The 26,761-nt window shown below is 43.6% G+C and overlaps 1 protein-coding gene across 1 annotated transcript in view; it reads right to left on the bottom strand.

Annotated features, from left to right (window-relative positions):
* DHRS12 (dehydrogenase/reductase (SDR family) member 12) overlaps positions 1-25,909 on the bottom strand; it is a gene marked incomplete at its 5' end in the record, with an annotated part of 30,229 nt that extends 4,320 nt beyond the window's left edge. Inside the window, 7 exons of the mRNA XM_009879254.1 lie at positions 585-675; positions 1,215-1,319; positions 2,223-2,284; positions 13,394-13,475; positions 15,188-15,280; positions 22,019-22,101; positions 25,776-25,909. Of these exons, the coding sequence (XP_009877556.1) occupies positions 585-675; positions 1,215-1,319; positions 2,223-2,284; positions 13,394-13,475; positions 15,188-15,280; positions 22,019-22,101; positions 25,776-25,909 (650 nt within the window). The remainder of the gene's footprint in view (positions 1-584; positions 676-1,214; positions 1,320-2,222; positions 2,285-13,393; positions 13,476-15,187; positions 15,281-22,018; positions 22,102-25,775) is intronic.
* Between the last annotated feature and the right edge of the window lie 852 nt (positions 25,910-26,761).

Consider the following 26,761-nt stretch of genomic DNA (forward strand, 5'->3'; position numbering starts at 1 on the left):
GCAGGAATAGGGGGATGATTATTCCTCTATACTTGGCTTTGGTGGGCCTCTCACTACAAGAAGGACATTGAGGGTCTGGAGAGGGTACAGAGGTGGCTACCAAGCTTGTAAAGGTCTTAGAACTGGGGCTGTTTAGCCTGGAGGAGACTGAGGGGAGACCTCATCCATCTCTACAACTACCTGAAGGGAAGTTGTAGCAAGGAGGGCGTTGGTCTGTTCTCCCTAGTGAGCATGATGGGACAAGGGGAAATGGCCTGAAGTTGTGCCAGGGAGGTTCAGGTTGGATATGAGGAAGAATTTCTTTACTGAAAGGGTTGTCAGCTATTGGAACAGGCTGCCCAGAGAGGCGGGTGGGGGGGCCTCCCCCGGGGGGAGGCTGCCCAGAGATGCGGTTGAGCTGCCATCCCTGGAGATGTTTAAGAGAGGGATAGATGTTGTGCTGAGGAACATGGTTTAGTGGTGTTGATAGGGCTAGGACAAAGTTGGACTCGATAATCTTGAAGGTCTCTTCCAACCCACAACTATTCTATGATTCTAATCCTGAAAAGAAAAAAAATACAGTCAGAGCATTAAGCAGATGTTACCTGGAGTGTCTGCCCAGCCAGGGTGCATGACAGAGAAATGGATGGTTTTGTGAGTTTTTGCCCATTGCTCAGTCAAGACAACTTGCTGTCTCTAGGATAGAACAAAAAGAGCCAGACTAGCATCAAATCCAACAGCCTGTCCACCAAGTGAGCTCCCAGGGAGATAAACTACATCAAATGTGCTGTAAATGCCATGGCATTTATGGATAGCAGAAACACTCTCGTATATCCTGATTGGATTTATTGGATAATTTTGTCAGAGACCACTACAGTCACTGCAGTCCATAACCTGTCCACAAGCTTACTTTCAGATTGGTTACACAGCTTTTACTGACCACGTTGGCTTGCTGCAGATAAGAACTAAGCAGGCAGAAAGCTTTGTCAGCAAAGTACAATTTTCCCCCTTTGAGACTTAAATCAGACTGAAATCTAAGGCATGCTGTGGGTGGAGGACAGTGGGCACTCCCGAGTGCGTGCCATCGTACGCCTGAAGATTACTGCTTGTGTGTCTCTGTACAGGCTCGACCCAATGGGAAAGCAACAGTGCGAAACAAGCTTTTTGCAAAGCACACGGTCTCAGCTGCCTGGCAAACAAGGGCTGGGCTTTGTTTTCAAAACTAGGGACCGTACCTTGTTTTGTGCGTACACCATAGTTCCATCAAATGTCCCGTTTCCTGACTGCAAGTCAGATATGTTTAATTTTTGAACTAACATGCCCCCAGAAGAGACAGTTATCTGTAATCACATGAATAAGAAGCAAATGAATGAAAAGCAGACAAAGGAAAAACAAACGAAGGAAAAACAAAACCAGGCACTCCCCACAATCACACTCATGGGGGTAAAGTGGTCTTCAGTTATATTTGGAAGTTCCTAGGAAACAGGATTCCTCTGCATACTTTTTGCACTAAGCTTGTGTTCGTGTGTCGAGTACACCTGGACATGAGGTGGAAGAAATAGAATTTTTTATTTTCATTTTTTAGAAACTGATTTTCATTCCAAGTGATGTCGACTCTTGCAGGGAACTTTGTGCTTCTTCCTTTTGAAAAGTAATCGGGAGAAAGAAAAAGCAGAATAGCACTATTTGTAGTTTATATGTTCAGCATTTGTAAAAGCTAATTAGAAAACAAGACACTGTAACAAAACTTGAAAAATTTTCATTTAGAAACATGTACCTCCTGTGCTATTTTACACCAAGGTTCTTTTAAGCCTATACTCCTGTTACAGGTGTTTTGCATTACGCTGCAGGAGGTAACTTGTCCCAGGGCAAGGAACAGGGGAGTTTTCAAAAGAACTGTTTTACCCTGATTTCCAGTGAAGGGTTCAGAGTAGCAAGCAGGAGCTTTGCCTTGCAGAAAAATCCAAGAAGATTCTAGAGACGCTTACAGCATTAGAACTAATCCTGCATTGCTAGCACAGTCAAAGAAAGCGTGGCGCTAACAACGCCAACGTCGCAGGTTCGATTCCCGCTCGGTCCCCATGTGTTGCCTGATCTAGTCGAGAGGTGGCGTCCCTGGCGGCAGGGAGGCTGGATTAAAATGATCTCTAAGGTCCCTTCCAGCTTAGGCCATTCTATGATTCTGTGAAATGCTGACATAAACCAGAAGGTAAGACCACTTTTCAACAGCATTGCAGGCTCACCACTCTGGCATCAGCCTCTTTTTCCAGGATGGGCAGCAGGGCAGTTGTCAGAATGTAGGTACCTAAAAGACAAGAGAGGTACTGCTGTTAACTTTTCTTTTTTAAAAAAAACTTTTTTCTCTCCCCACCTTCTACAACAACTCAAAAACCCCAAGTCTCTTTATTTCTGAAATTTCATTTTAATTTAATGATAATTTCTATTTCTTTTTGCCGCTTTACCTGCAATGTGCCAGCTCATCTCATAGTGCTGCACACTTATCGAAAGGCACGTCAGTTATTTTACAGGCTTTAATGTTTATTGTACCAACAGAGAAAACCGCTCACTACATTCTGCCAAGAATCTGAAGGCGCAACGGCTCAGGTGTGGATTTCCTTGGGGGTGAGGTGATGCCAGCGAAGAAACAGGGAATGCACTTCCCCTCCATGTGTGGCACATACACACGTCTCTGTGTCGCGAACGAGATGAGGGAGCTGTGCTTCACACTTGTGTTTCTCATGCCCTGGCACAGGACTCGTCCATTTTTGCCTTCTCACTGTGAAATCGCTCACAGTACGCCGACCCTTTTGATTTGTGTTGCACACAAAAATCACCTCTTAAATCCCCAGCATGACTTTTACAGCAGATAAGGAATCCTTGGGATGGGGGGGGGGGGGGGTTGGAATATTAATGTTTTGTGCTCAAGGCTGACCTAAAATTACTTGAGGAAACTTATCTGTGTCCTTCTCCATTTTAGCACAGATTTGTGCACGCTGCACAAATATATTCCAGTGCAGCTGTTACCATGACCAGCAAAGTTTGTTATCCAAAACATTATTCAACTGCTGGTGTATTTGATGCAGACACACCTAGTGATGTTTCACTCGCTCAGCTGCAACACAGGGATTTTTGTTTGGCTTTATCTCTTCAGAGATATTTTTCTCCCCTTTAAACTGTATTTTAAAAATGAAGTTTCATTCAAAATGAGTCCTAGTGTTTCTGCATTGAATACAATATTTCCCTCTTGTCTCTTCACAAATGGCTCTAGTTCAATAATTTTATGTCAGCGATAAATGTACTTTCTTCCATGAGCTATCGAGCTATGTTTTTCACCAGACATGAAGACTTGAGTATGTGCCTTTATAACCTGTCTTCCACAGAGGCAATGAGATCACCCAGTTAAAATACAGCATGTTTATAAATCCGCTACCAAAATCGAACGTGTTACGTGCTTGGTGAACAAACTGTTTGGCTTCCCCATCCGTCACAGCAATCTTCATTTTCTCTATATAATCAGAGGGACATCCGTAAGCCCGCAATATATTTAAACCCCTGGCGAATCAAACGCAGCGAATGCAGAGCAGATGAGTAAATGCAGCCTGCCTTCAGCAGAAAATACAAGCAAAAGCAGTCGCCAGTGAATAACGAGAGCCCGGCTCGTCTCCCCTGGTAGTGGCAGGGAGACTGAATGATAACATCATTAGGACAAGAACTACTCCTGATCGTCATGGGAGACTGCCACGACGTGAAAATAACAAAACCAAAACAAACAGAAAAAAACCCAAAACCTGAATCACTTCAGTGCAAGCTGAGAGCCTGGATTAAATTTTGATTCGCTATGGATTCTTCAAATGCAAAGATCATGTCTTGGTTAAATAAGCTGCATCTCCTAAAGGCAGAGCTGCAATGCACCAGCTATGACGATGCTTCATTTGACCGACCTGCAGATTAAGCTGCACTTTTAAGGGACTCCATGTTGAATTGTTAATTCTAAAGGGAAGCAAAGACGAACACATTAACATTGCCTCATTAACAACTGAATTTTGTTTTGCTTTCCAGCTGGATGAGAGAAATGTTCAATGCCAAAAATCCTGTTTATAGCAACTACAGCTTGTTAGAAGTGTATGTGCTTACTAAAAATCACAAACTAACTGTGAGGTTAGTGTCTCCTCTCTTCCTCAAGCTTATTAAGAATTCAGTAAATCCCACATAACCAGAGCATTCCACCTTTTTGCCCCACAAAACCACCTGCTCATTTGCTTTTGAGTGCAAAAAGACCAGTTTCGATCCCAGCTCCTACGGTAAGCACCAGTATCTCAAAACACGCACAGACGTGACACATTAGGCATTGAGACCGAAACCTTTCAGTTCTCCCACTGCTGAATATTTCACACCAACTACTGTCCCTGTTTTAAGTGTTCAAACACAAACTCCTTAGTATTTTAACAAATACACTTGGATATTACACATTCTTATTTGCACTGGCTGGTCTGTCAGCAAAACAGCCTGGACAAGATATTTAGTACAATAATAATAGAATACATATACTTTATTAATAAGGTATATTGTTGGTTGCAACAACATACTGGTTGCACCAGTCAAAACATCCACATTTTTATTCATGTGAAAGCTGGCACATGGAGTTTGATATTTATGGTCAAACAAATAGAAGACTACTAAGTGCAGGCAGTTTAGAGGCCTGGCAGAGCCACGCACCTCATGGCACGTGTTTTGCCAAGGGCAACTGTATTGCACTACGCAGTAACACAGAAATTAATTTCTAACCAAAAGCGGAAGCTGCAAATAAATGTATCGCTGGTCACAGTCCTTATAAAAACATGAACTGCACTAACAGCATAAAAAATAAAAATAGGAAAATTTTCTTACTTTAAAAAAAATTTTACAAGGTGAGCCACGACTGATTTGGTAGAAGAAACCACATCTCCCTCTCTCTCCACTTAAGGAACTCAAGACACTATCCAAATTGTATAACCTTTTGCTAATAACTGATTACTAATCACAGAATCATAGAATGGTTAAGGTTGGAAGGACCCTGAAGACCATCTAGTTCCAACGCCTCTGCTGTGGGCAGGGACACCTCTCCCACTAGACTGAGTTGCTCAAAGCCCCATCCAACCTGGCCTTGAAATATCAAAGTACTGGACACCTGCCTTTTCCAAAATCAATGTTTTAGCATTCTAGTATGCTTCCTTGATACAAAAATCAGTTTTGTCTGTTAAAAGAGAAGTCTCCTCCCACAGAGCTTAGTTAAAAAATGGTAAAGCATATCCAATATGATTAATGCTTACTTAGCACTGTGTTCAAACTGCACAGATTTTTTTTGAGTGTTTTTTTGGGGTTTTGGGGTTTTTTTTGCTTAAAAAGGTGAAGAGAGAACACAAAAGCGCATGGAAGGAAAGGCAATGAGCAGCAGCAATGTGCCTTGCACCGAAAGGACTAAGCACTGGGTATCTTGGTGATCCTGCCCCTCCACTGAGAGGGCCTTTGGGATTCTACCAGCAACAAAAGGAAACTTTTTTTTTTCCCCCAGAAAACAAGAACTGCCACTGCTCCGGGGCAGGATTCTGAAGAAAGTGTGTCCTTGTCTCAAGCAGATAGTCTGTAAATGGAGATGCTCAGCCTTGAGGCCACCACATTTCCCAGTTCTCCATCAGAGGTGTAGATGTGGCACTTCAGAATATGGTTTAGTGGTCATGGTGGTGCTGGCTTGGCGGTTGGACTTAAATGATCTAAGAGGTCTTTTCCCACCTTAATGGTTCTACGATTCTGTGATTGTATCCACAACGGAGGAAGCACCAAGAGCCCTCTGGGACACATGGGCAACTGGGAGCAGGATGTTTCTGTCTGAACAGTCCTCCTGGGCTACAGCCCAGTTCTTGCACAGGTTTAAGTGCCTGTGAAAGAGAGCAGGCTGCACTGAATTACTCACACGGCAGAAACTTGAGGAGCAGCAGCCTCTCTCTCACATTCATCTCAGACCCAGAGGGCAAGGAGCTATGAGTGCACCAAGGATACAGAGCTGTGCTACCTACAGCTCTCATACATCACCTGTTGCTGCCATGGGAAGGTGTGTTGTCTGCATGGCGTGAAAGCTTGACTCCCATTGGTAGCAACAGTGGAGGGGAAATATTTTGTAGTGAGATGGTACACAGCACTTCCCTTTGAAAAGGAGTATTTGCTGTGCCGCAAAGTAATCCAGCAAGACGAATTCAGGAGCACTGCTCAGAGGCAGCAGGAATACAGAAGGGGTGAGCAAGCATCCAGTCTATCACCCTCGTATCCAGGATTTCACCTTGCCCTCACTGAACTCTGCTGAGGTGAAGAGTTGACTAGAGAAACCCACCGGACAAGCTACAGTCCTGTTCTGTGTAATATGGTACTTGCAGGCCATGTTTTCTCCAGTTTAAAGAGGCTCCTGGGACTGATACACAACTTCTCTGAAAGATAAACATCCTCTCGACATTTGCTTTTCTTTGGAAAAATTCCTGTTAACTTTTATGTCTTGAATCTGAGCTCACATAATAGGAAATCACATAGAATAGAGTGTAATTAAAACCTTCCTGTAAGGATACAGCAACTCCATCGTTACACACCGTTCAGCACAGGCAGTGTAACGGTAGGTTAGGCAGTGTGCGGTGTCAGTCTGTGTTATGTGTGGTAATTCCAGTAAAAGCAAGGAGAGCATTGCACTTAGTGAGAACACACTTTCTTCATACACACTCCTCCCAAGAGCTGGTCACATTAGTGTTTATTTAACGTACATGGTTACTTGCTAAAAAAAATAATAATAATTAAATTGAATTGCCATGCATTCCCTTGTGGCCCCTTTTGTAACTGCTCCACTTGCTCTGAGATCTTCTCAATTTAGGTGGGTAATCTGATATTGTGCTCCAATTAACAACTTCCATTTTTAACTCCATACAGTGAACTCCTCTGTCATCCTATTCTGAGCTGTAATTCAGTGGTTTCACAATCAGAGTGGAACCTTAATGATGCCAGTGTATAAAAGGAGGAGCTGTTACAGAGAAAAACATTCAATTCATACACTAAGTTGTTAAAAAACAAACAAATCAACTGACCCTACAAAAATCAGCCTGTCTGCTTCATAAACTCCTTAATAAAATTAGAATATCATTCATATAACCTGAAGTAGAAGCTGAGGAGATTCTAAGGAAAACATGATTGTTTGGTCTTGCTTGTTCTTGGCAACAGTGATCTCACCATCTCTACTATAGCACAACCAAAGTGGAAGCTACTCCTCTGCAAGGGACAGAGGTTTACAGTATATTAGACACTGGTCTTTCCCACAGAATGCTACAAATCTTTCTGTATTAAAACACAAAACTAATCAAACCACAAAAATCTAATCAAAACATAGAATAGTCTTAACAGAAAATATAAACAAACACTGTGACAGTAGATTTCCAAAATGCTGGTTGTTTACCTTGGCTTTAGCCTCCTAAAACCTGGGATGCTTCTTAGAATTCATTTATTTCACACTTAAAAATTAACAGGACATCGCATATCATAATAGCACATGAACACATACTCCTATCTGCTTTAAGAGATTTAGAGTGACTCTCAAAGTTGTACTTTATAAATCAATTTTAAAGAAAATTATGGTTGCAGCAGAAGTACTATTGTAAAGGCATCATCTGTTTATAACATTGAATTAATTGATGATACAGTTATCGCAGACTCGAGTGTCTTGGTGGATTCTAGAATAGCTTTTTGCTTGACGTTCTATCTGGCAATTAGCGGTAAATTGTCGGTGAGGTTTTTAATCTGCTAACGTTCAGATAAGGGCACGGAGCCAGCACCACACTCAGTGAAGTTTTCCATCTGCCTGAGCTTTGCAGTATTATTAGGAACAGTGTTATTTCAACTGTGAAAAAAGCGGGAACAAGAAAAAAAGAAAAAAACAACCCAACCCACAACCCAACTTTTATTGTACAGATTTCAAGGGCTCGTTCATCTGCTAAAAATCAGTTAAATTGGCTTGCTTTTCTAACGTCCAAGTCTTAAAAAAAGCCCCAACCACCACCACCACCAACAAAAACCACCACCAACAAACAAACTGACATTCTTCCTTGACCTGGTTATCTTTTCAAGCCTTCAATTTATGCAGTTCCAAGAGACATCCCCGAGCCTGTTTCCCGACTACAAGATCAGGAACGAAGACTTAAGTGTGGTGTCCCTGAGGGCCAATTCCCCCACACTAGCAATAACCGAGAGAGTATGGGAAGAGCTAATGAACCTGAAAAGACAAAACGAAGATTTACACTTGAATTTCAAAGCTCAGCTCAATAAGGGCACCTAGGCTCCAGTACGGCTAGTTGACTGTAATTATATTCAACCTTATCCATTCAGGTAGCACCTCTTATCTGTACGTATCAAAGCTCTTTTAAGAAGAAAACGGCAACCTTCATCTCCTTTTCACAGGTCAGGTTGTCTCACCAACTGTCCTTAAGGCAGACTGACTTGTATCCAAGTTGCCTGGCTTCCCAGTAGTTCCAGACACAGTCCACCAGGCAACACTGGCTCGTGTTAAACATCATTTAAATATGGTTTAGGTGTAGGCAAGAGACTGACAAATATCCATGCAGGTTAGGCAATTTGCCATGGATGGGCTGAAAAGCATCTCCTCTGGCCTTGCCCCTTCTTGCAGAGAGAGTAAATGTATATATGGCTAGATTATTAAAACATGAGAGCACATTAGACTGAAGAAAAGATGCATGCTGGGAGCATCATTTATTCATCTCTGAGTGTGTTTCAGCATCCCCTTGGCTGGTAAGTAGCAATAAAAATGTAACATATATGCCACTTTTCCATGTCAAGCAGGAAGATGTGTTGAAATAAAGTGAGGCAGGTTATAAAGTAGAGGAACAAGAATTGTTTCAGCTAAATGTCTCGTGCTTTGGTAAGAATATGCTGCTCTTGCCTCCACTTGCCTACCAACGCTAACAGTTTGGTTTTTTCCCAAAATGACCGAATACTGCCACTTTCAATAGGCTTTGTTGGGGGTTTTACTAAAGTAAAATAAAAAAAAAACAGAAAAAAGCAGCAGCACTGACTCAGAAGTCTACAGAAGAAGTGATTGCTTGTCGCTGCTCAGCTCCTGGATACTGCCCTGAGCACAAGGCCAGCCCACAGGAGGAAACGTAAGGGCAACAACACAAAAAAAATTTTGCACAAATAAAATCTGCCGATCAAGATCAGCAGCTCCCGAGGAAATCTGCCCACATGACCCCAAGCCGGTCATTTAATTTCATATCACAGGTGTGATCCAGTCTGCAGTGTGTCATTTCAGACCCCTGCCTGGCTGGTGCTCCCATATTACAGTCACAGAATCACAGAATGTCAGGGGTTGGAAGGGACCTCAAAAGATCATCTAGTCCAGCCCCCCTGCCAGAGCAGGATCACCTACAGTAGGTCACACAGGAACGTGTCCAGACAGGTTTTGTATGTCTCAATAGGAGGAGACTCCACAACCTCCCTGAGCAGCCTGTGCCAGTGCTCTGTCACCCTCACAGTGAAACAGTTTTTCCTCATGTTTCTGTGGAATCTCCTATGTTCCAGATTGTACCCATCGACCCTTGTCCTGCGCTCCACAGCTATTCGGCTCTCTACACCTTCACTAAGCTCCAGCAATCAGACCAACAATTCTTGGGGGATCTAGCAGGCAAGAAAAGCGAGATATCTCCTGTGATGGCAACACAAGAGCCGCAACCAGCGTTTGTGCCTAAGCCCCGTTTTAAGGGAGCTAGGCGCCAGCACAGATACGGCTGCCGCTGCCTGCTCAAAGCAGTTGAGTTTGAACTTGAATATTAGACAAACTGCACAAGTTTTTGTGACTGTCACCCACCTGTGTGCTCTGACAACACCAGAGAGGACTCTGAGCCTCCTGTTTCAGTGAGCTGTCCTCAATCACCTCATCGGTGGTATTTCACGTTAAGGGAAGTTTGCTTTCTACTCTAACCAGTATTACTTTTGTACACACTCATCTATCTACCAGAGGACTTAATGCATTTATTTTTGTCTGATATATGTCCAAGAAAAGATCAGGATATAAAGTATGCTTCACAAGTCAGATACCAATTAGAACTGAACTCTTAACATCCATTATGCTCAAAACCAGGTAAGTCAGTCAAAAGGAAAATATTCCTAGCCTGGATTTGAAATGATACCTAAATGAGCAATTCTACAGCTTATATCAATGTTAATCAGATATGAGAAGCAAAATTCAAAGACTCCGATCTGCATGATCGTTACAACCAACACACTCCTTTACTAGACCAGAGCCAAGATCCAGGGTAGAAACAAACAGTGAAAGAAAGATGGAAGGAACACTGCGTGTAAAGATTATTCTATGTTATTTCTGCAGAAATTAGGCAGTCATGAATTACTGTCTCCATGCTGCTGCTGAGGGGGATGACTGTTGCAGATTTTCAAAGCAAGGGCCCTGAGACTGTGTCACCCTTCAGGCTTCAGCTTTTCTAAGAAAGGGGCATAGATGGAAATTTAGTTTCTTCTCTCAGACCGTATTCTATTTTACAGCCAACCTATACACCAGCCAAGTTTTTCTCTGGGAATCTACAACCACAGAAATAACTTCTCCAAAGTAAAGCACGCTAAAGGTACCTAGTGCTTCAGGAAATGACTTAACACAGCATCTACTCTGACAGGCATTTCCCCATACAACTTTCTTCTACTATGACTCCAGCAGGTAGGATTTATTACCCCATTTCTGACTTTGAAGTAAAAAAAGCCTGTGCTGCCAACAGCATTGGTTCTTCATGCGTGTCTGATCTGCAGGCACAGAAGCTTTCTCTTGCACAGCCAGCCTCTTCCAGCTCAGCCAAGTCCTATTCTGTTCTAAAAGCTTCAGAATGTAATCCTTATTGTTGCCTAGAGAGAACCAGTCTGAGCAAACAACCCAGTCCTCGTCTGAACTCTGAAGAAGTTGGACAACAGACAATGAGTTACCTGTTCTACCTTTTCTGCTCCTTCTTATACGGTCATGCAGCAAGTGATACACGAATGAAGGAGAACTGTATGTAATATTCATAAAAGATAACACAGGCATTTTCCTAGCTTGCTACATAATTCAGCTTCCTCTGTGCAGCCATCTATCTCTAGTGAGGCTGATTTACAGATGGGAGAGTGCAACTTGCTACTTCAACTTGTGTGATAAAATCTAATTCAAGTGATGCACTAGTACCGTTCCTCAGCATTTAATTTCCTCAATGCTTAAAACATGCTTTCATGTTCAGACTATTGTATTTGTTTCACTCCACTTCCCTCTGGAAGAAATGCACCTCTGCACATTGCTGGATTTCTGTTTGAAAGGCCACAAGAGGGTTAAACTAATTTAAGGTGCCTAAATTTCTCAAGGTAGAAGTTCTTGTATTTCTACAGCTAGGGGAAATTTGATGGCAAAAGAAAATTCATTTTGAACGTTGACCACGAGAAACAGAAGAATGTTAGCAGAAGATTAATTTGAAGAAAGTGAATCTGTGCCTTTATACTTGAATTAATTGTCAGTTTAATATAATCAAACTGCAGAAAAAACCCAAGCTGTATGCACCATACTAGCCAAGTACAAGACATTTATACTAAAAATGTTAATTTTCAGAAGTAAATAGGAGTTAAGGAAGCAACACAGAAAAAAGGCTAACAATGGTTTTCTGGCTATACTAGTTCTATAAATGCTTAAGCTTGCCCATTCCTCATCCCAGAGGATGAACAGGAGGAAAACAGAAACAAAGCACTACAGCTCCTCCTTAATGTGTCGCTTCTGACCATATTAAAGACAGTCTCTTGAGAAAGCCGCCCACCCTGCATGGAGACAGAGGGAAAAAGGGAGGATCGGGGCTGTTGGTCAATCTAAGTGCCACATGTCTCCTTGCAAGGGGTGCAGCTTTCGTCCCTACAGACCTCAGTGGCAGCAGACAGCTCTTCTCTCTGCTGGCTGGCTGTTTCCTCACAGCTCTTCCGTGGTTTTTATGGGGGTAAACTTGACTTGTGTATGAGCTCATCTACAACTCCTCTTTTCCCCTTTATTTGCCCCTCTTACACCTCTACCAGAGAGTTCAAGAGATACAACCCTTATATGAAGTGCCTAAGACCTACCAAGTGCTGCTCGATCACTTGACCAGATGTTTGCATCCAGGTGTTCTGGTTTGAAAGCACCAAGATAAAAGTTTTCTGGGGCTGCCTGGACTGTATGGCAATCACAATGGGGGAAGAGGGGCAGTTGGAGAGGATGGGTCAAGGTAAGCCAAATTGACCAATCACAGGATTCCTTCCCATGGTGCTCAGTATCTAAGGGGCCCTAAGAAGAGTTACGAGGCTTTTTTAGTGCCTGCTGTGCTGGAAGGAGTGCCATCGGCTGTTTATCATCTCTCCCAGTGCTGCTGGTGTTCCCACCTCCTGTTTTCATGCTGCAGAGGAGCACCATTTGTCAGGACAGGTTGTCTTGCCCTACCTCCCCAGATGGAAGCAGCACAGCTGCTCCAAGGCTTCCTTTTATTTTTTTGGAGGGGGTGGGGATTGTCATTGGGACTCTGGGCTTGGACACCCCCATCTGCTACCAAGTCCAGTCTGGGACTTTTCCGCTCAGGACCTAGTTGTCATCCAGAAGGTATGGGTTCCATATTAACATATTCTCTTGTATCTTTGACTATATTTGTATACTTGTATCTGTCTATAGTTCAATAACTTCATTGTCATTGTTATTATTATTTTCTGTTTCATTAAACTGGTTGAAGTTTTTTCAATCTCACAGTCTCTCTCCCTGGTTTCCCTGTTATCCTCCTCTGAGAGGATGGGGGGGTATCACAGAGAGCATCTGTCAGAGTTTAGTGGCTGGCCCAGCCTTAAACTTGGACACCAGGGCATTGTACAGGCACAGTCTGCTCACACAGTGCCTCTGTCAAATCAGAAAGGGCTGCTGAAGCCTACCAAAACAACTGAATGTCTTTCTAAGTATCTTAATGTGCTCCAAGCTCTACCCAGGCCACAGGAGCACACTTACTACAAGGAGAGTATCATTAGCAGCACTGCTTGGAACAAAGTTTCCTAGGAAATTTTAGAATCAATTTAATTAAATCTTATCTGCCTTTGTCCACTGCTGCTGTAATAAAGGCCAGCACTGATATGAGAACAACTGAAAAATGGACAAATTAAGAAAGTTACACTCCAGTCAAGATGAAAAAAAAAAATCAAAAAAGCCCCTTTCTTTTCCTTTCCTGCTCCTTCCCTAGCATAGCAATGTTATGACCTCTCCTTGAGCAGCAGTACATACCTCTGGAACCAAGCTGTAAAAACATGCCTCCATAAGCAAAAGTGTATTTCAATAAGTGTGTTTCAGCACAAAGCTTTCAATGCTCACCCAAAGTGTTTGTTGCAAAGTTTTTTTCAAGTCCATCTTCAGTTAGTTCTCTGTTATTCACCATACATCCCGCATTGTTGATCTGTAAAACAAAAATAATCTACATAAGTATCTACAAGTGAAACCACGCACACAAGCAGTCCATGTTAGCTTGCTGTTTTCTGATACTGCTACACAAAGCTACAAACTGTTTGAATAAACCATGCTATTTCAAGTCACACTATTCTATTGTTGATAACAAAGGTTTTTCACAACAGAAAAGATCTTCAGCAAAATGGCTTACCACAGATGTATTATACTAAGACAACAGTCTTCTTGGTGCCTCACTCTATGTTTTGAAACTCTTTCTCTCACAGAAAGTAATATGCGAGCTGTAGAACATAACTATGCAGTGTAGTTTGTCTCACCTGAGAGACCACATTGACCACACATCATCTATGCTACGTGGTGACATACTCTCCTTTAGGGAAAAATTCACTCTGGGAAGCTGCGCAATGTTCAGGAGAATGGCCTGCAGGAACTCCCACCCTCAGCAAATTAAAAGAATGAGCTCCAAACTTGCAGATGAGCCAGAGAGCAGGTTGCTGCATCCTAGTTAGATTGGGAGAAGAGCAGAGCTAAATGGCAGAGGTGCTTCATATTGGGGTTGTTCAGCCTGGAGGAGACTGAGGGGAAACCTTATCACTCTCTACAACTACCTGAAAGGAGGTTGTAGCAAGGCAGAGGTTGGTCTGTTCTCCCTAGTGGCAAGTGACAGGACAAGGGGAAATGGCCTGAAGTCGCGCCAGGGAAGGTTCAGGTTGGATATAAGGAAGAATTTCTTTACTGAAGGGGTTGTCAGCCATTGGAACAGGCTGACCCAGAAGGGTTTTAGTCATCCTCCCTGGCGGCGTTTACAGGAAGGGTAGATGTTGCCTTGAAGGACATGGTTTAGTGGTGTTCATAGGGCTAGGAAGAGGTTGGACTCCATGATCTTAAAGGTTTCTTCCAGCTGAAACTGTTCTATGATTCTACGACTTTGTGCCCTGGTTGTAGGGATCTCAGCTTTTCTTTCTGCCTAACCTGCACAGATACCTCAACTGACTCACACAGCAGCGCCGCGCTACACAGCGGGACGCACTGAAAGATAAAATCTCAGGAACAGCCAGAAGCTTGCAAGCTGTGTGCAGCCAGCATGTTCTCACATGTACTCTTTTTGCTGCCTTACCTTCCAGAGGCTGCTCGAGCTTTTGTTTCCTACCACAAAGAGATCTGCCCCTGCGTACCTTCCTGCTCATTCACTGCCGCTCCTCAAAAGTTGTTTTCCTGTTTCTGCGCCTCAGTTATAGTACAGACCCGAGAGCAAATTTTCACTGCTAAATAAAGGGGAAAGGGAACTGAGCGCCCTACCAGCCATGATGCTTATTTGTTTGCTCTCTCCCTGGCTCTGTTTTAGACTGCTCTGAAGAGTCTTTCTACAAAACTGAAAGCTAGTCCTTCTTAAAGAGGGACAAATTTATTAGTACTGAAAGTCAAATAGAAAACATGTGTTAAGAACCTCAAAAGATACCACTAAAATTACTTCTTTTCTTTATTCTTTTTTTTTTGCATATCTATGTATGTGAACTGGGAAATCTATATATGTGAACTGAGAACAGACAGAAGCAAAGAGACCATGGAGACTACTCCAAAAACATTTAGGGAAAATCAAGCAGAGAATTGTGGGCCAAACTTTGAAATCTACACTACCTGTTGGACAAAATCATAGGCTATGCACTCCAAAGACAGACACATGATTTACGTATGCAAACTTACCAACACATTTAATTTATGTTCATTTTTAAATTTTCCAGCAAACTTCCAGATTTCCTTGGGATTAGATATATCCACAATATGCAAGAAGATATTCTAAAGACAAAAAAAAATTTAAAAAAAAGGAAAAATGTTACAACCTACAGGGACAGTGAATAGACCCTCTTCATTATCTAGCTGAAAAGGTATTCAAGCAGTATAAAAAGTATTATCTCCAGAACACAGCTAAAACACTTAGGTCAATGCACACAACTTGGAAATCTGAGCCCTCTCAGTCTCTCCTTGCACATCATGGTTTGTATCAGGAATAGTGTTGTCAGCAGGAGCAAGGAGGTGATGATTCCCCTGTACTCAGCTTTGGTGAGGTCACATCTCAAGCACTGCGTCCAGTTTTGGGTCCATCACTACGAGCAGCACAGTGAGGTGCTGGAGAGTGTACAGAGGAGGGATACCAAGCTGGTAAAGGATTTGGAGCATGTGTCGTACGAGGAACGGCTGAGAGATCTGGGGCTGTTTAGCCTGGAGAAGAGGAGACTGAGGGGAGACTTTATCGCTCTCTACAACTACCTGATGGGAGGCTGTAGTGAGGCAGGGGTTGGTCTGTTCTCCCTACTGGCAAGTGACAGGACAAGGCCTTAAGTTGCACCAGGGGAGGTTCAGGTTGAATATTGGGAAGAATTTCTTTACTGAGAGAGTTGTCAGGCATTGGAACAGGCTGCCCAGGGAGGTCGCCATCCCTGGAGGTGTTTAAGAGATGGGCAGATGTTGTACTGAGGGACATGGTCCAGTGGTGTTGACAGCGCTAGGACAAAGGTTGGACTCCATGATCTTGAAGGTCTCTTCCAACCAAAACTGTTCTATGATTCTATGATCATATGTCCCATCTCCCCAGTCCCCTTGGCAGCCCTTCACTGGACTTACTCCAGGACATCAATGGCTTCCTTGTCCTGGGGAGCCCAAAACCAGGCACAGGAGTCCTGCCCTGATCTCACAGAGGCTTAACAGAGAGGAAGATGTGCTCCCCTCAGCCTGCTGCCTACACACGTACAGCCTGGGGTGCGCTTGGCCTTCCTCACTGCAGGGCATGCTGCTCGCTGAGGGACAACTTGTCACCCTCAGGTCCTTTTCTGCAAAGCTGCTTTCCAGCCTGTACCACTCCACGGGGTTACTTGATCCCAAGGCAGGATTGTGCATCTGCTCTTGGTGATCTTCAAGAGGTTCATGTCAGCTCATTTCCTCCCTTGTTAAATCCCTCTGTAGAGCAGCCCTGCTCTCCAGCTCCCCACCCCACCATTTGAGGTCGTCTGCAACCTGGCAAAGATTGCACTTCACTCCATCATCCAAGTTGTTAAAAAGATGTTGAACAATTTTTGCCCCAGTATTGATTCATGGGGGACGTCACTAAAAAATTGTTAACGTATCAGCTTTGTGCTGCTGATAGCTGCTTTCCGAGCCAAATGTTCCAGCAGTTTTTCCACTCAGCTTGTCATCCAGCAGTTCAAACCACATCTCTCCAAACTGGCTACAAGGATACTAATGCAGACCATGTAAAAAACCTTGGCAAAGTTAAGGAAAGTGGTGAGTGCTGCTCTCCTCTTGTCCCTCAGCAGAGTCATCTCGCTAAATGCAGAGATCAGGATGGTCAGGTTTGCCCTTGATAAATCCGCACTGTTTTTTTCCTCAAATCACCTTCCTGTCTTTCCACACAAATTTATTTCATGGTTCTCCTGGGGAGCAAAGTGAGGCTGACTAGCCTGTAGCGCCCCAAATCCTGCTTGCCTTTTTAGTAGATGAGTGGTTTGCCTCTTTCCAGTTAACAGGAAGCACTTCTTGCTTTGAGGTTTCCCTTGAAGATCAACCAGCTTTACCAAGGCCTTTTGCTCTCCATAACTGTCTCTCATGGGATCCTTCCAACCAAGTCCATAAAAAAGACAAAATCTGCTTTCTTAAAACCAAAGATTGTAATTCTACCACTCATCCTTCTTGCCCTTTCAATCTTAGATACCACAGTCTCATGACTACTTCCACCAAGGCAGCTATTCAAGGCTTGTCCAACACCCATACAAAAAGCCAACCAAACAAACAAAACAAACCTGTCCTCAATGCTCTCTAGAAACCCCCTGGACTGTTTATGCCCTGCTGTGTTGTTAGCAAGTATCATGGTGGTTCAAGTGCTCCACAAGTACCAGGACTTGGGGCTTCCCTTGCCCTCTCAAAAAGGCTCCATCTACTTCCTCCACTTCATCAGGCAGTCTGTGGCACCACGATGTTATCCGCATTGACCTGACCTCTGTGCCTTACCCAAAGGCTCTCAAGTGGCTCATTACCCATTTCGGAGCAAAGCTGCATGCACTCAAGCCACCCCTTTGTACAGAGCACACCTCTTCCTCCTTGTCTTCCCATCCTGCCTTTCTAAAAGGGCCTGTATTCATCCTTTCCAGGACTACAGTCATGCCAACCACATCTCTCTAAGCCCAATGAGATCACAGCTCCACAAATTCTGGTGTTTTCTATGCTATACGTATTCATGTACGGGCATCTGAGAGGGGCTCCCAGTCATGTCAGTCTCACATGAAAACTGTGAGAGTATCCTCCACTTTGTTGTCCCTTAGACAGACTCATCATCCCCATGACTCCACTACTCTTTTGGGTTTGGTCACTATCCCTCAACAAAACCAGTGTAGTAAAGCCCTCCTCACTACCTTAACAAATCTGCTTGCAAAGATACTCTTGCTACTCTTTGTCCTTCCTGCTCAGCAAGGCTCATTTCTCAGAGAAGGTCAAAGAGGTCATAAAGACCAAGGACAAGGTGACACCAGCAGCACATTCAGGTGTTGACCTACAGGGCATGTACAGTCCTACCCAAGCCCTTCCCTTTCCCTGGAAGGATTTATGAAAGCAGCACTTGGGCCCCCATGCCCCTCACCCCCTGTAAGCACTCTTGATGAACTCAAAGTCACCCCTCACAATGGCATGGGTGCCCATGAGGTTGGGCAACAAGAGGGACTAGTCCAAGATCCAGACAAGCCTCAGTAGACTCTCCAAAACAACCTATATCTGAGTCCCCAGAAAGTGACAAACACCTCAAGACATCAAGCCAAGACTGCAGATGGCTGCCTTCATCCCCCACAGGAGGAAGCCTCCAGCCAGTATCACTTTCTCTCAGTGCCAACAACAGTTTAGGCTCATCTGTCTCCAACACCTCCCCTGACAGAGCTTCTTCCTCCTCATCTGTTGCCATGGCACTACACCTATCCTACAAATGCACATCTGCAGGCACAGAATGAGTTTGCCTTCTGTTGGCAGGAGCCACAAGCTTCCATTCCTCCCCAGCATAGGCATTTCTACCCACCACTTAATCCAAGCACAGCTTCCAGCTGACCCTCCTTCCATGCAACGTGGCGCTTGTGCTCTCCTATTCCCTGCACAGACCCTGTCAGTCTCCTCTTTCTGCTCCCTGTGGTTACGCAGCCTGCTCAGCTCCTGCCATCACTTCACCTGGCAGCCCAGCACCTCTGCATGCAGCACCCAACAGATGAGGCCACCATCAAGCTCTGCCTCAGGCTTGGGGAAAAGCACCCATTGCTCCCTGCAGCCCAACATGTGCCACATCATTCCTCTGGAGCTCTGTCTGGGTCAGCCTCCCACATGTCACCAGGGCAGAAAGAGCACACCTTCAGGTACATCACTGCATCCGCTCCAGCTGTCTCAGAGGGTCAGGTGTCTTCCGCACCCCCTTCCAAGCTACCTGCTGCACTGACTGCTATGCCCTTGCTAGCCACCCCATGTCACAAGTCTTGCAATATTTTGAAATACTATGGCCAGGAATGTGGATATATTAGAATTGAATTAAAAAAAAAAAAAAAGCACCTGACGTGGAGCGAAGTTACAATTTTCTAAATCACAAAAGCTAGAAACGTTTCCTCTCTCCAAAACATCAAAAACCTTTTACTGTTTGTTACAGGCAGTTCTTTCGCTTTTTGCAGATTTGTGTTCTACCTAGCACAAGCACAGTGGCATTTATCAGCATACAAAAGGCTTGTCAACTCCTACTCTGCTCCTAGAGAGCACTTAAGTCTCAAAGACACACCACAGATAGTCTTATGACGTATCCCAGGAAAAAGCAGTTTTATAATAATTATGCAGAGGATGTGTTCTCATGCAAAACAACAAATAATCATTACAGGGCCTCCTCTCTTTCTAATTCATTTCTTTAAATACTCATTATACAAGCAAATGAGATAAGTGAAGAAGCTGAGATAATTATAAGGCATTATTCCCTGCCTATAATTCTGCTTCCCTGCAGATAAAAAAAAAAAACACATGACTTTTTCTCTCTAACCATTGGATTTCAGCTCCTTAGTTGAGTTAGGTCAGAATTTTCTCACCATAATGTTCATTTCTGACCAAAACCTTGACACGGCTCTACTGTTTCTAACTGGCTACCTCTCTAAAAGCTTTCTACTTTTAAAGCTACCACCATTACCAAGAGGTACAGAAGAGCTGAAGATTTTTTTTGGCAGATGTTCAACAGTACAAATGATTCTGGACACTGAAAAAGATCTAAATCAACACTCATCTTCTGAAGACTGTAACATTGGCTCACAAAAAGGATCCACAGGCCTGTTCCCTATAAAAGTTCTTGATGGCAGCAAAGCTATTTTCAAAGTGAGACCTAATCCTCGTGACTAGATCTACTTTAACAGATTAGGAGAACTTCCCAGCTCCTAGGTCTGGGTACAGGTGCCTGCCAAATAATAACTCCATCTCAGCTCTGAACCCTGGCATGTATTGCTGTGGAAGATGGAGAAAATCTCTGGTGTATACTACAACATGATTTTCATGCAGATGATCAGGAAGAGCATGTTAAGTCTGGATACAGCTTGTCAAGTTGCAGATAAAGTGTTTTATTATCTCCCTGAATTGCTTCTGAATGAGTACTTATAAAGAAGGATGTTCTTGTGGATTTCTTATCAAAATTACTCTTCTCAATGCAGTTCCGTGTCCCTCAAGGCCTCTCGTACACAATGTCTAACACTACACTGAATGCTGTTTTCTATACAAGTGCCCTGTCCCCAGGCTCACGAACAAGCTCTGCAGTGCCCTCATGCTTTTTCATGACTAGAGAAACAACAGGCCGGCAGCCTACCCCAGAGTGGGAATTGTGCTGCTTTCACAGGAAGAACATTATCTGCCTCAAGTTTTGTTCCACCGCATGACAGAAAACAGGACACAAAAGGAACCTTCAGAGGTCAAACTCGCCCCTCATCTCAGGCTGCCTGACTGCAGTCAGCAAAGGAGGTAGCACAGATAATCAATCACTAGTCTTACTATAGCCCTGGGATTACACAGTTATAGAGGGCTGGAAAGTCTTTATTTCTGTACAAGGACTGGTCTAATTCACCTCCATTAAAGAACTGATGTGTAATGCTGGTTGTGTCATTCTAGGGAGCTGAAACCAAAGAGCAGAAATTTAGCCAATATGGTATCTCTAACCACAAGAAGTCTTCAGATTTTTTGATCCACATTAAAAAAACCACACCTAATCACTGGAATCAAAATATTGTGTTCAAGAGCCAAGTCACTATTTAAAATGAAGACAGCTCTCCATCCAGGTTAACCCTGGCAGACAGTTATGCCCCATACAACCACTCACTCACTCCCCTCCCAGTGGGATGGGGGAAAGAATAGGAAGGGCAAAACAGACAAATTTTGTGGGTTTAGAGAAAGACAATTTAATAAGTCTGGCCAAGCTGTGTATGCAAACAAAGTAAAATAAGGAATTCATTCACTACTTCCCATCGTCAGGCAAGCGTTTAGCGATCCCTAGGAAAGGAGGGCTTCATTACATGCAACAGTGACTTGGAAAGCCAAACACTGTAACTACAAATGTCCCTCCTTCCTCCTTCTTCCCTCAGCTTTTACTGTTGAGCATGACATCATACAGCATGGGACATCCCTTTGGTCAGCTGGGGTCAGCTGTCCTACCATGTTCCTTCCCAACATCTTGTGCACCCCCATCTTCCTCGCTGGTGAGGTGGGATGAGAAGCAGAAAATGCCTCAATGCTGTGCAAGCACTGTTCAGCAATAATTGAAACATGGCTTGTCAAGAATAATTTGGTCACAAATCCAAAACACAGCACCACAGGAACTGTTATGAAGAAAATTAACTCTATCCCAGCCAGAACCAGTACACACAAGTTAGAAAAGCTCTCCAAAGAACACCCTCCTAAATAACTGGCAAAAGCAACAGTGACGGCTACAGTGGCTATAGAGTAATATATTTTTTCATAGATTCACGGATTACCAAAGCAAAAGAATATGTAACAGAAGGGAGGAGGTAAGGAAGAGGTATTATAAGAAAAGGAGATGGAAAAGGATGCAGAGTATGGAACTAGGACCACACACAGGACTTCACAGAGCAGCCAACCTTAGCAAATCAAGAGCATGTTATTCAGACACATAAAACCTTCAAGTCCAATGCTGTAAACCCATAAATGTTGTTGCACGAGTGTTGCAATGCATTAACTTTTAAAAGCCTCAGCCACACAGTTAGGAATAGTAAGTAGGACACAAAAAAAACATATCAACAACAAACATTAAATAAACCAGCATGCTGTTGGTGATATTATTAATCACAGGAAGCATCACCTAATGGAATTAAATCACTTTAAACCATACACATTATAAAGTACTAGATGTTTCCAAGACCATATGAAAGTACTATTAAAAACACAGCAGCGGAATACAAAACAGAGTATCTCAAGGAGTCTGAGCTCTGTAATATTAACAATCTTTCTAAGAGTAAAGAAGAAGACAGGAAAACAGCTCACCTGATTGCCCGTTTCCGTCACTATTTCTCCTCTGGCTACCTCAGCCCGTTCCTTATTTCGGCAAACCAGATGAACCGTGCCACCTGGTGGATTTCGACAAGAAACACATTTGATAATTAACTAATTGTGTTAGGGGGAAGGCATCAGCAAGAAAAGACGGCCAGGAAGTGATGTGCAATTTGCAGTTCCTGTTTTGGGTTAGTTTTTGATACAATCTAAATGAAACAAAAAACCTTTTGTGACTGCATCCCAGTGTGTAGGAAATCTATAGCCTGCTAGTAGCAGTGGCAATACTGGTCAGATGATCACCAAAACATCATGGGCTACTGTATGTGGCTTTTTATCGATGCTGCTGAAGCTCAGGTCTGTGGAGCTGTCAGGGTTCCCATGACACTTGCTGATGAGATGGGAGCAAGGAGCTGCTTAGGGCCACAGCACTCCAGAGCAGTCCCAGCTCCATCAGCCTTGGTCTATTCTCATGGACAAATTCCCCTGAAAAGGCATCGACCCAGCAGTTACCAGCAGACACACCAAGAAACCCAGCTGGCTTTGTCCACAGACCAATGTAAGGGTCCTTCAAACAAAAGGGTGAGAACACAAATAGTGGATAGAAGAAGAAAGCTGGAAGATTTCTGCTTGGCTCTGGTCCCTCTGAAGACAGGAAGGAGAAAGTATCACACTCTGACACGGTTCTCATGCAAGGCTGCACGTACAGAAAAAGGCCACTGCACTCTAGGTACTGTCTGCTCAAACCATTTTCAGTCAAGTCTGCACATCATGCTTAGCACTGATAAAATATCAGAGCTACACTGGAAACTGAAGCTAAGGCGTACTGTAAATGCTTCTTCGGGTATGCGCCTAGAAAGTTCAGTAAAGGGCTTGAACCACATGAGTGACTGGAATCGCTCTGTGAAAAAGAAATAAAAACAACAAGATACCAGAATTCTTCTTAGCAGCAGGAGACAAAAGGACCATAGCCACAAATTGTAACTTAAGAGGCTCAGGCCAGGCATTACGAAAAAAAAATGTTCACTTGTTTTCCTCTAAATAGATCAGGCTGTCCAAGAGGATGCCTGATTTCCTTCCTTACATGTTTCAAGATCCAGCAAGATAAAGCAATGGCTGGCAGCCTTGCTTCAAGTGGGATGCTGGACAAGATGACCTCTCAAGGTCCCTGCTAATTAACTTTCCTACGAAAGGAATACACAGGGCAAGGCTCCTCTCAAAGACCTGGACACATGGTCTCATGACCTGGTCTCATGACCTCATAACTTAGCCACATTAAAGAGAAGACTCACAAAAAGGATTAAAGCATAGGTAGGCATAATTATTTTATGCTTTGCTTTCTCTGATCATTAGAAGTAATATGTTGATCTCAGTTATAGGTGCACCCGCACTCTTTACTTTTACCTATTGTTAGAAGTGTTATAGAGGTTGCTAACTGCACTGGAAGGCTCAAGCAATGTAAACCCAAAAGACTGGTAACAGAAATAAAGGATGACTAATAAAACCAACAGTGCTGGGTCACTCTTCTAGTCCCCAGAACTTAAATGCAAGGCACCAAGTGTACCCTAGGGATACAGCAGTCCAACACAGGGTCTGATAATGAAATTTTCTATCCAAAAGAGTGGTTTTCCACTGTACACCACTACAGCAAGTATGCTTGGTGTGCAGCTGATGCAAGCAACAAACCTCTTCTGAAATTTTCTACCATGGTCCGATTCCTTCAGTGCACTGCCAGAGCTGGCTGACTTATTTTTTAACCAAGTGCACAGTGGGAACTCCCGAATCTGCGATAATCATACAAATGACACTAACCGTTGTTTAATAGTTTTATCTTCAGTTTGTGTGACACGTATATCATGCACAGAAGGGACCATGAACAGACAGGCATGGAACGTGTACAGATCAGAATGAAAAACAGTCTTGGGCCCCAGGGAGAACTGATTTCATGACTGAGAGCAAAGACAATGAGAAGAGGCAATGTCCAACGTTCACCTCTTTGGCCATTCTCACAGTGCCTGCAGGCTTCCCTGCAAAGGACGGCTTTAATTACAGATCCTAAGGCAATTAAGGAGGTGCATTTGTAGATGTTTGAGAAGCTCTTCCCAAAACCACAGGGAACAACGCAAGTACTGCGCACAGTTCCAAATTAACCACATGGAAGAAGCAGCTGGCCTTCAAGCTGGTCAGAAATATTCTCATAGTCTACAGTGGAAAGCAATCAATAAAAAAAAAAAAGAGGTGGATTTTAAGAGCTTTGAGTATGAATGTTTTTCTTGCTGTTAAGGAGAGAAGGAAGGTTTGGTGTGACCTATAAGCTAGGAAAGGAAATTTAAATGCTTTCCACAGTAAAGACAGAAATTATCTGAACTCAAACAATACATGTGAATTGTCAAAGTGGTTCGGAGAAGACTGCATTAAACTGGAAGTGCAGCTCACAAGACATATAGGAAAGCCCAAATCTGCAATATCCATAACACACCAGTCCAGAGAAAAGCTTAACTCAGGCTAAAAAAAATTGCCATCAACACTGTTATTATTTACAAAGATCCGAGGTGCTTGAAGGCAAAGCCAATGTAGCTTGGTTATTCTTCTGCTGAGTCCAAATTCCTTATTTTCTTGTCATGGTGTACTTGAAGAGATTCAACTAGAAGCCAGAGCTCCAACATCTGGCATGGAGTTTCAGAGCAAGACACGCAAGGAGAGGATCAGGAAGACACTGTTAAATCATTTTAACTTCATATACATAGCAACACCCACACAAGGTATCAGACAAGCAGTCTGAGCCCAAGGCTGTTCCTTAGGCTCCAAATAACTAGACATGGTGACCAAATTCTATGCAGATCCAGTCAGCTTGACAGCTTGCAAAATCTGGCAGGCATTTGTGAGCAAAACAGTCACCAGACAAAGTAATACTTACATAAGGCTATTACACATAATGGCAGTAGTGGGAACCTGAAACCAACCACATACTGGCATTGATGGGGATCTTTAACCCAAAGACTCCTTGATGCTTATCATTTTGAACTAGCTTAATTTAACTAAGCCACTTTCCTTCAAAAGATAGTTATGAAACCTAAGAAGGCAAAGGGAGAGCTAAGAGCCTGAAGCTCCTCCCTTCTATTCTACATGCCAAAACTCCTCTATCACTCTTGCACAAGAGGAATTATTTTGTCCACTCTAAAAGGGATTAAGTTTATCCTTCAACAGTAGCTAGTTCCAGTTCACACCATCTCCTTGCTTAAAGACAGCAACTGAAAAAATTGTTGCATGTAATGAGCTAAAAGGCACAAACTGCAGGTTATTATCATTAAGATCATGCATGACTACATAGCTGCATTTATACTTTCTCATCTCAACTTAGAAAAGCCAATTATTTTATTTCATCATATGACATATTTGTAAGTTCTTCAAAACAGTTCCAACTCAGCCAGGCTGCCAGACTAGAATCAGCCTTAAACAGACCTTGATCCATCACCATCCTTGGATGCCATGATAACACAGACAGTTTGGCCAGCGTGTGCTCGAGAAACGCTTTGCAGATCCTCCCTACTAATTTTGTTTCATTACTCTAGTTTTCACAGCACTGATCATGCTTAAACCTCTAACCCATGCTAACAGCCCTGTAAAACAACACACCTGACCCCTCATCCTGAGAAGTTGCATCTTTGTGTTTGCACTGTAAGGTGAAACCTGCTGCCTTCCTCCACCTTCCCTGTGACAGCCCCTCCAAGCTCCTGAGGGCCCAGCTCACCTCTCCTCGCTATCTCTGTGGCCGTGGCCTTCCCGATGCCACTGTTCGCGCCCGTGATCAGAAAGGATCTTCCAGCCACATTCACCTCCACATCAGCTGGATTGAAATGCTTGGAAGCAGACTCATACCCGCTCCTGAAGAAACCAGAGAGACATCTGTGAGAAACTAGAAGGAAGTCCTTCCAAAAAAATCCCCCAAACCCACAGGCGAGGGTTGAGAAGTGCTCTCCCCTCGCAGGTCAGCATACACTGAACACCCCCCATCCTCACTACTCTCTGCACTCGTGGGACAGATTGCCAGCTAACATCGCAGATAGTTATCACAGCCAGCAGCTGATATATTTGTATAGCCCGGCTCCCCCACTGGAAGGGAGGATCAAGAGAGTCACAAGTCTGTTGAGCTCCTGACATTTCCCTCATTTGAGCACAGAACAAAATGGCCTCATGCTGGCTAAACACAACCCAGCGTTTAGCCGGGACAGAACATACCCAAGTTAACTGTTCCCTCAAGGACTGCAACACTTCAGGTCTATCTGTCATTCTATGATCTATGCTAGTAAAGAACTCGTAGCCTGTTCCCAGCTCCTGATCCTCTTGTTGCCTGTACTTGGCAAAAGATGTTGATGCCCACGCTCTTTTTAAGTATGGAACAGATACTTTTGCCTGAAACAAGCGCAGACATCATCATGGGGGAGAGGTCACTCAAGGGATAATATGTTCACGGGCGCTATGGATGAGACCTCACCAGGGTTAACACTGCCCGGCTTGGCTTGTCACAGTGATCCTGCGTCCCGCTCGGTGGACCTGCTGGTGTGGAAATAGCCCGAGTCTGTTACGCAGGCCCTCCCTGAATGCAGATAAAAAGTCCAGAGTGTTGTGACTGTGAGCCTCCAGATATTAAGAATTTTCATACAGTAATGAGTTGAGAATCTCAGTGTTTTCTTAAAGCACAAGAGCTGGTGAGAAACACCTCTCTGGCCCCCAGCT

The sequence above is a fragment of the Apaloderma vittatum genome, unplaced genomic scaffold (genome assembly GCF_000703405.1).
Source record: "Apaloderma vittatum isolate BGI_N311 unplaced genomic scaffold, ASM70340v1 scaffold5242, whole genome shotgun sequence".
Lineage (NCBI taxonomy): Eukaryota > Metazoa > Chordata > Aves > Trogoniformes > Trogonidae > Apaloderma > Apaloderma vittatum.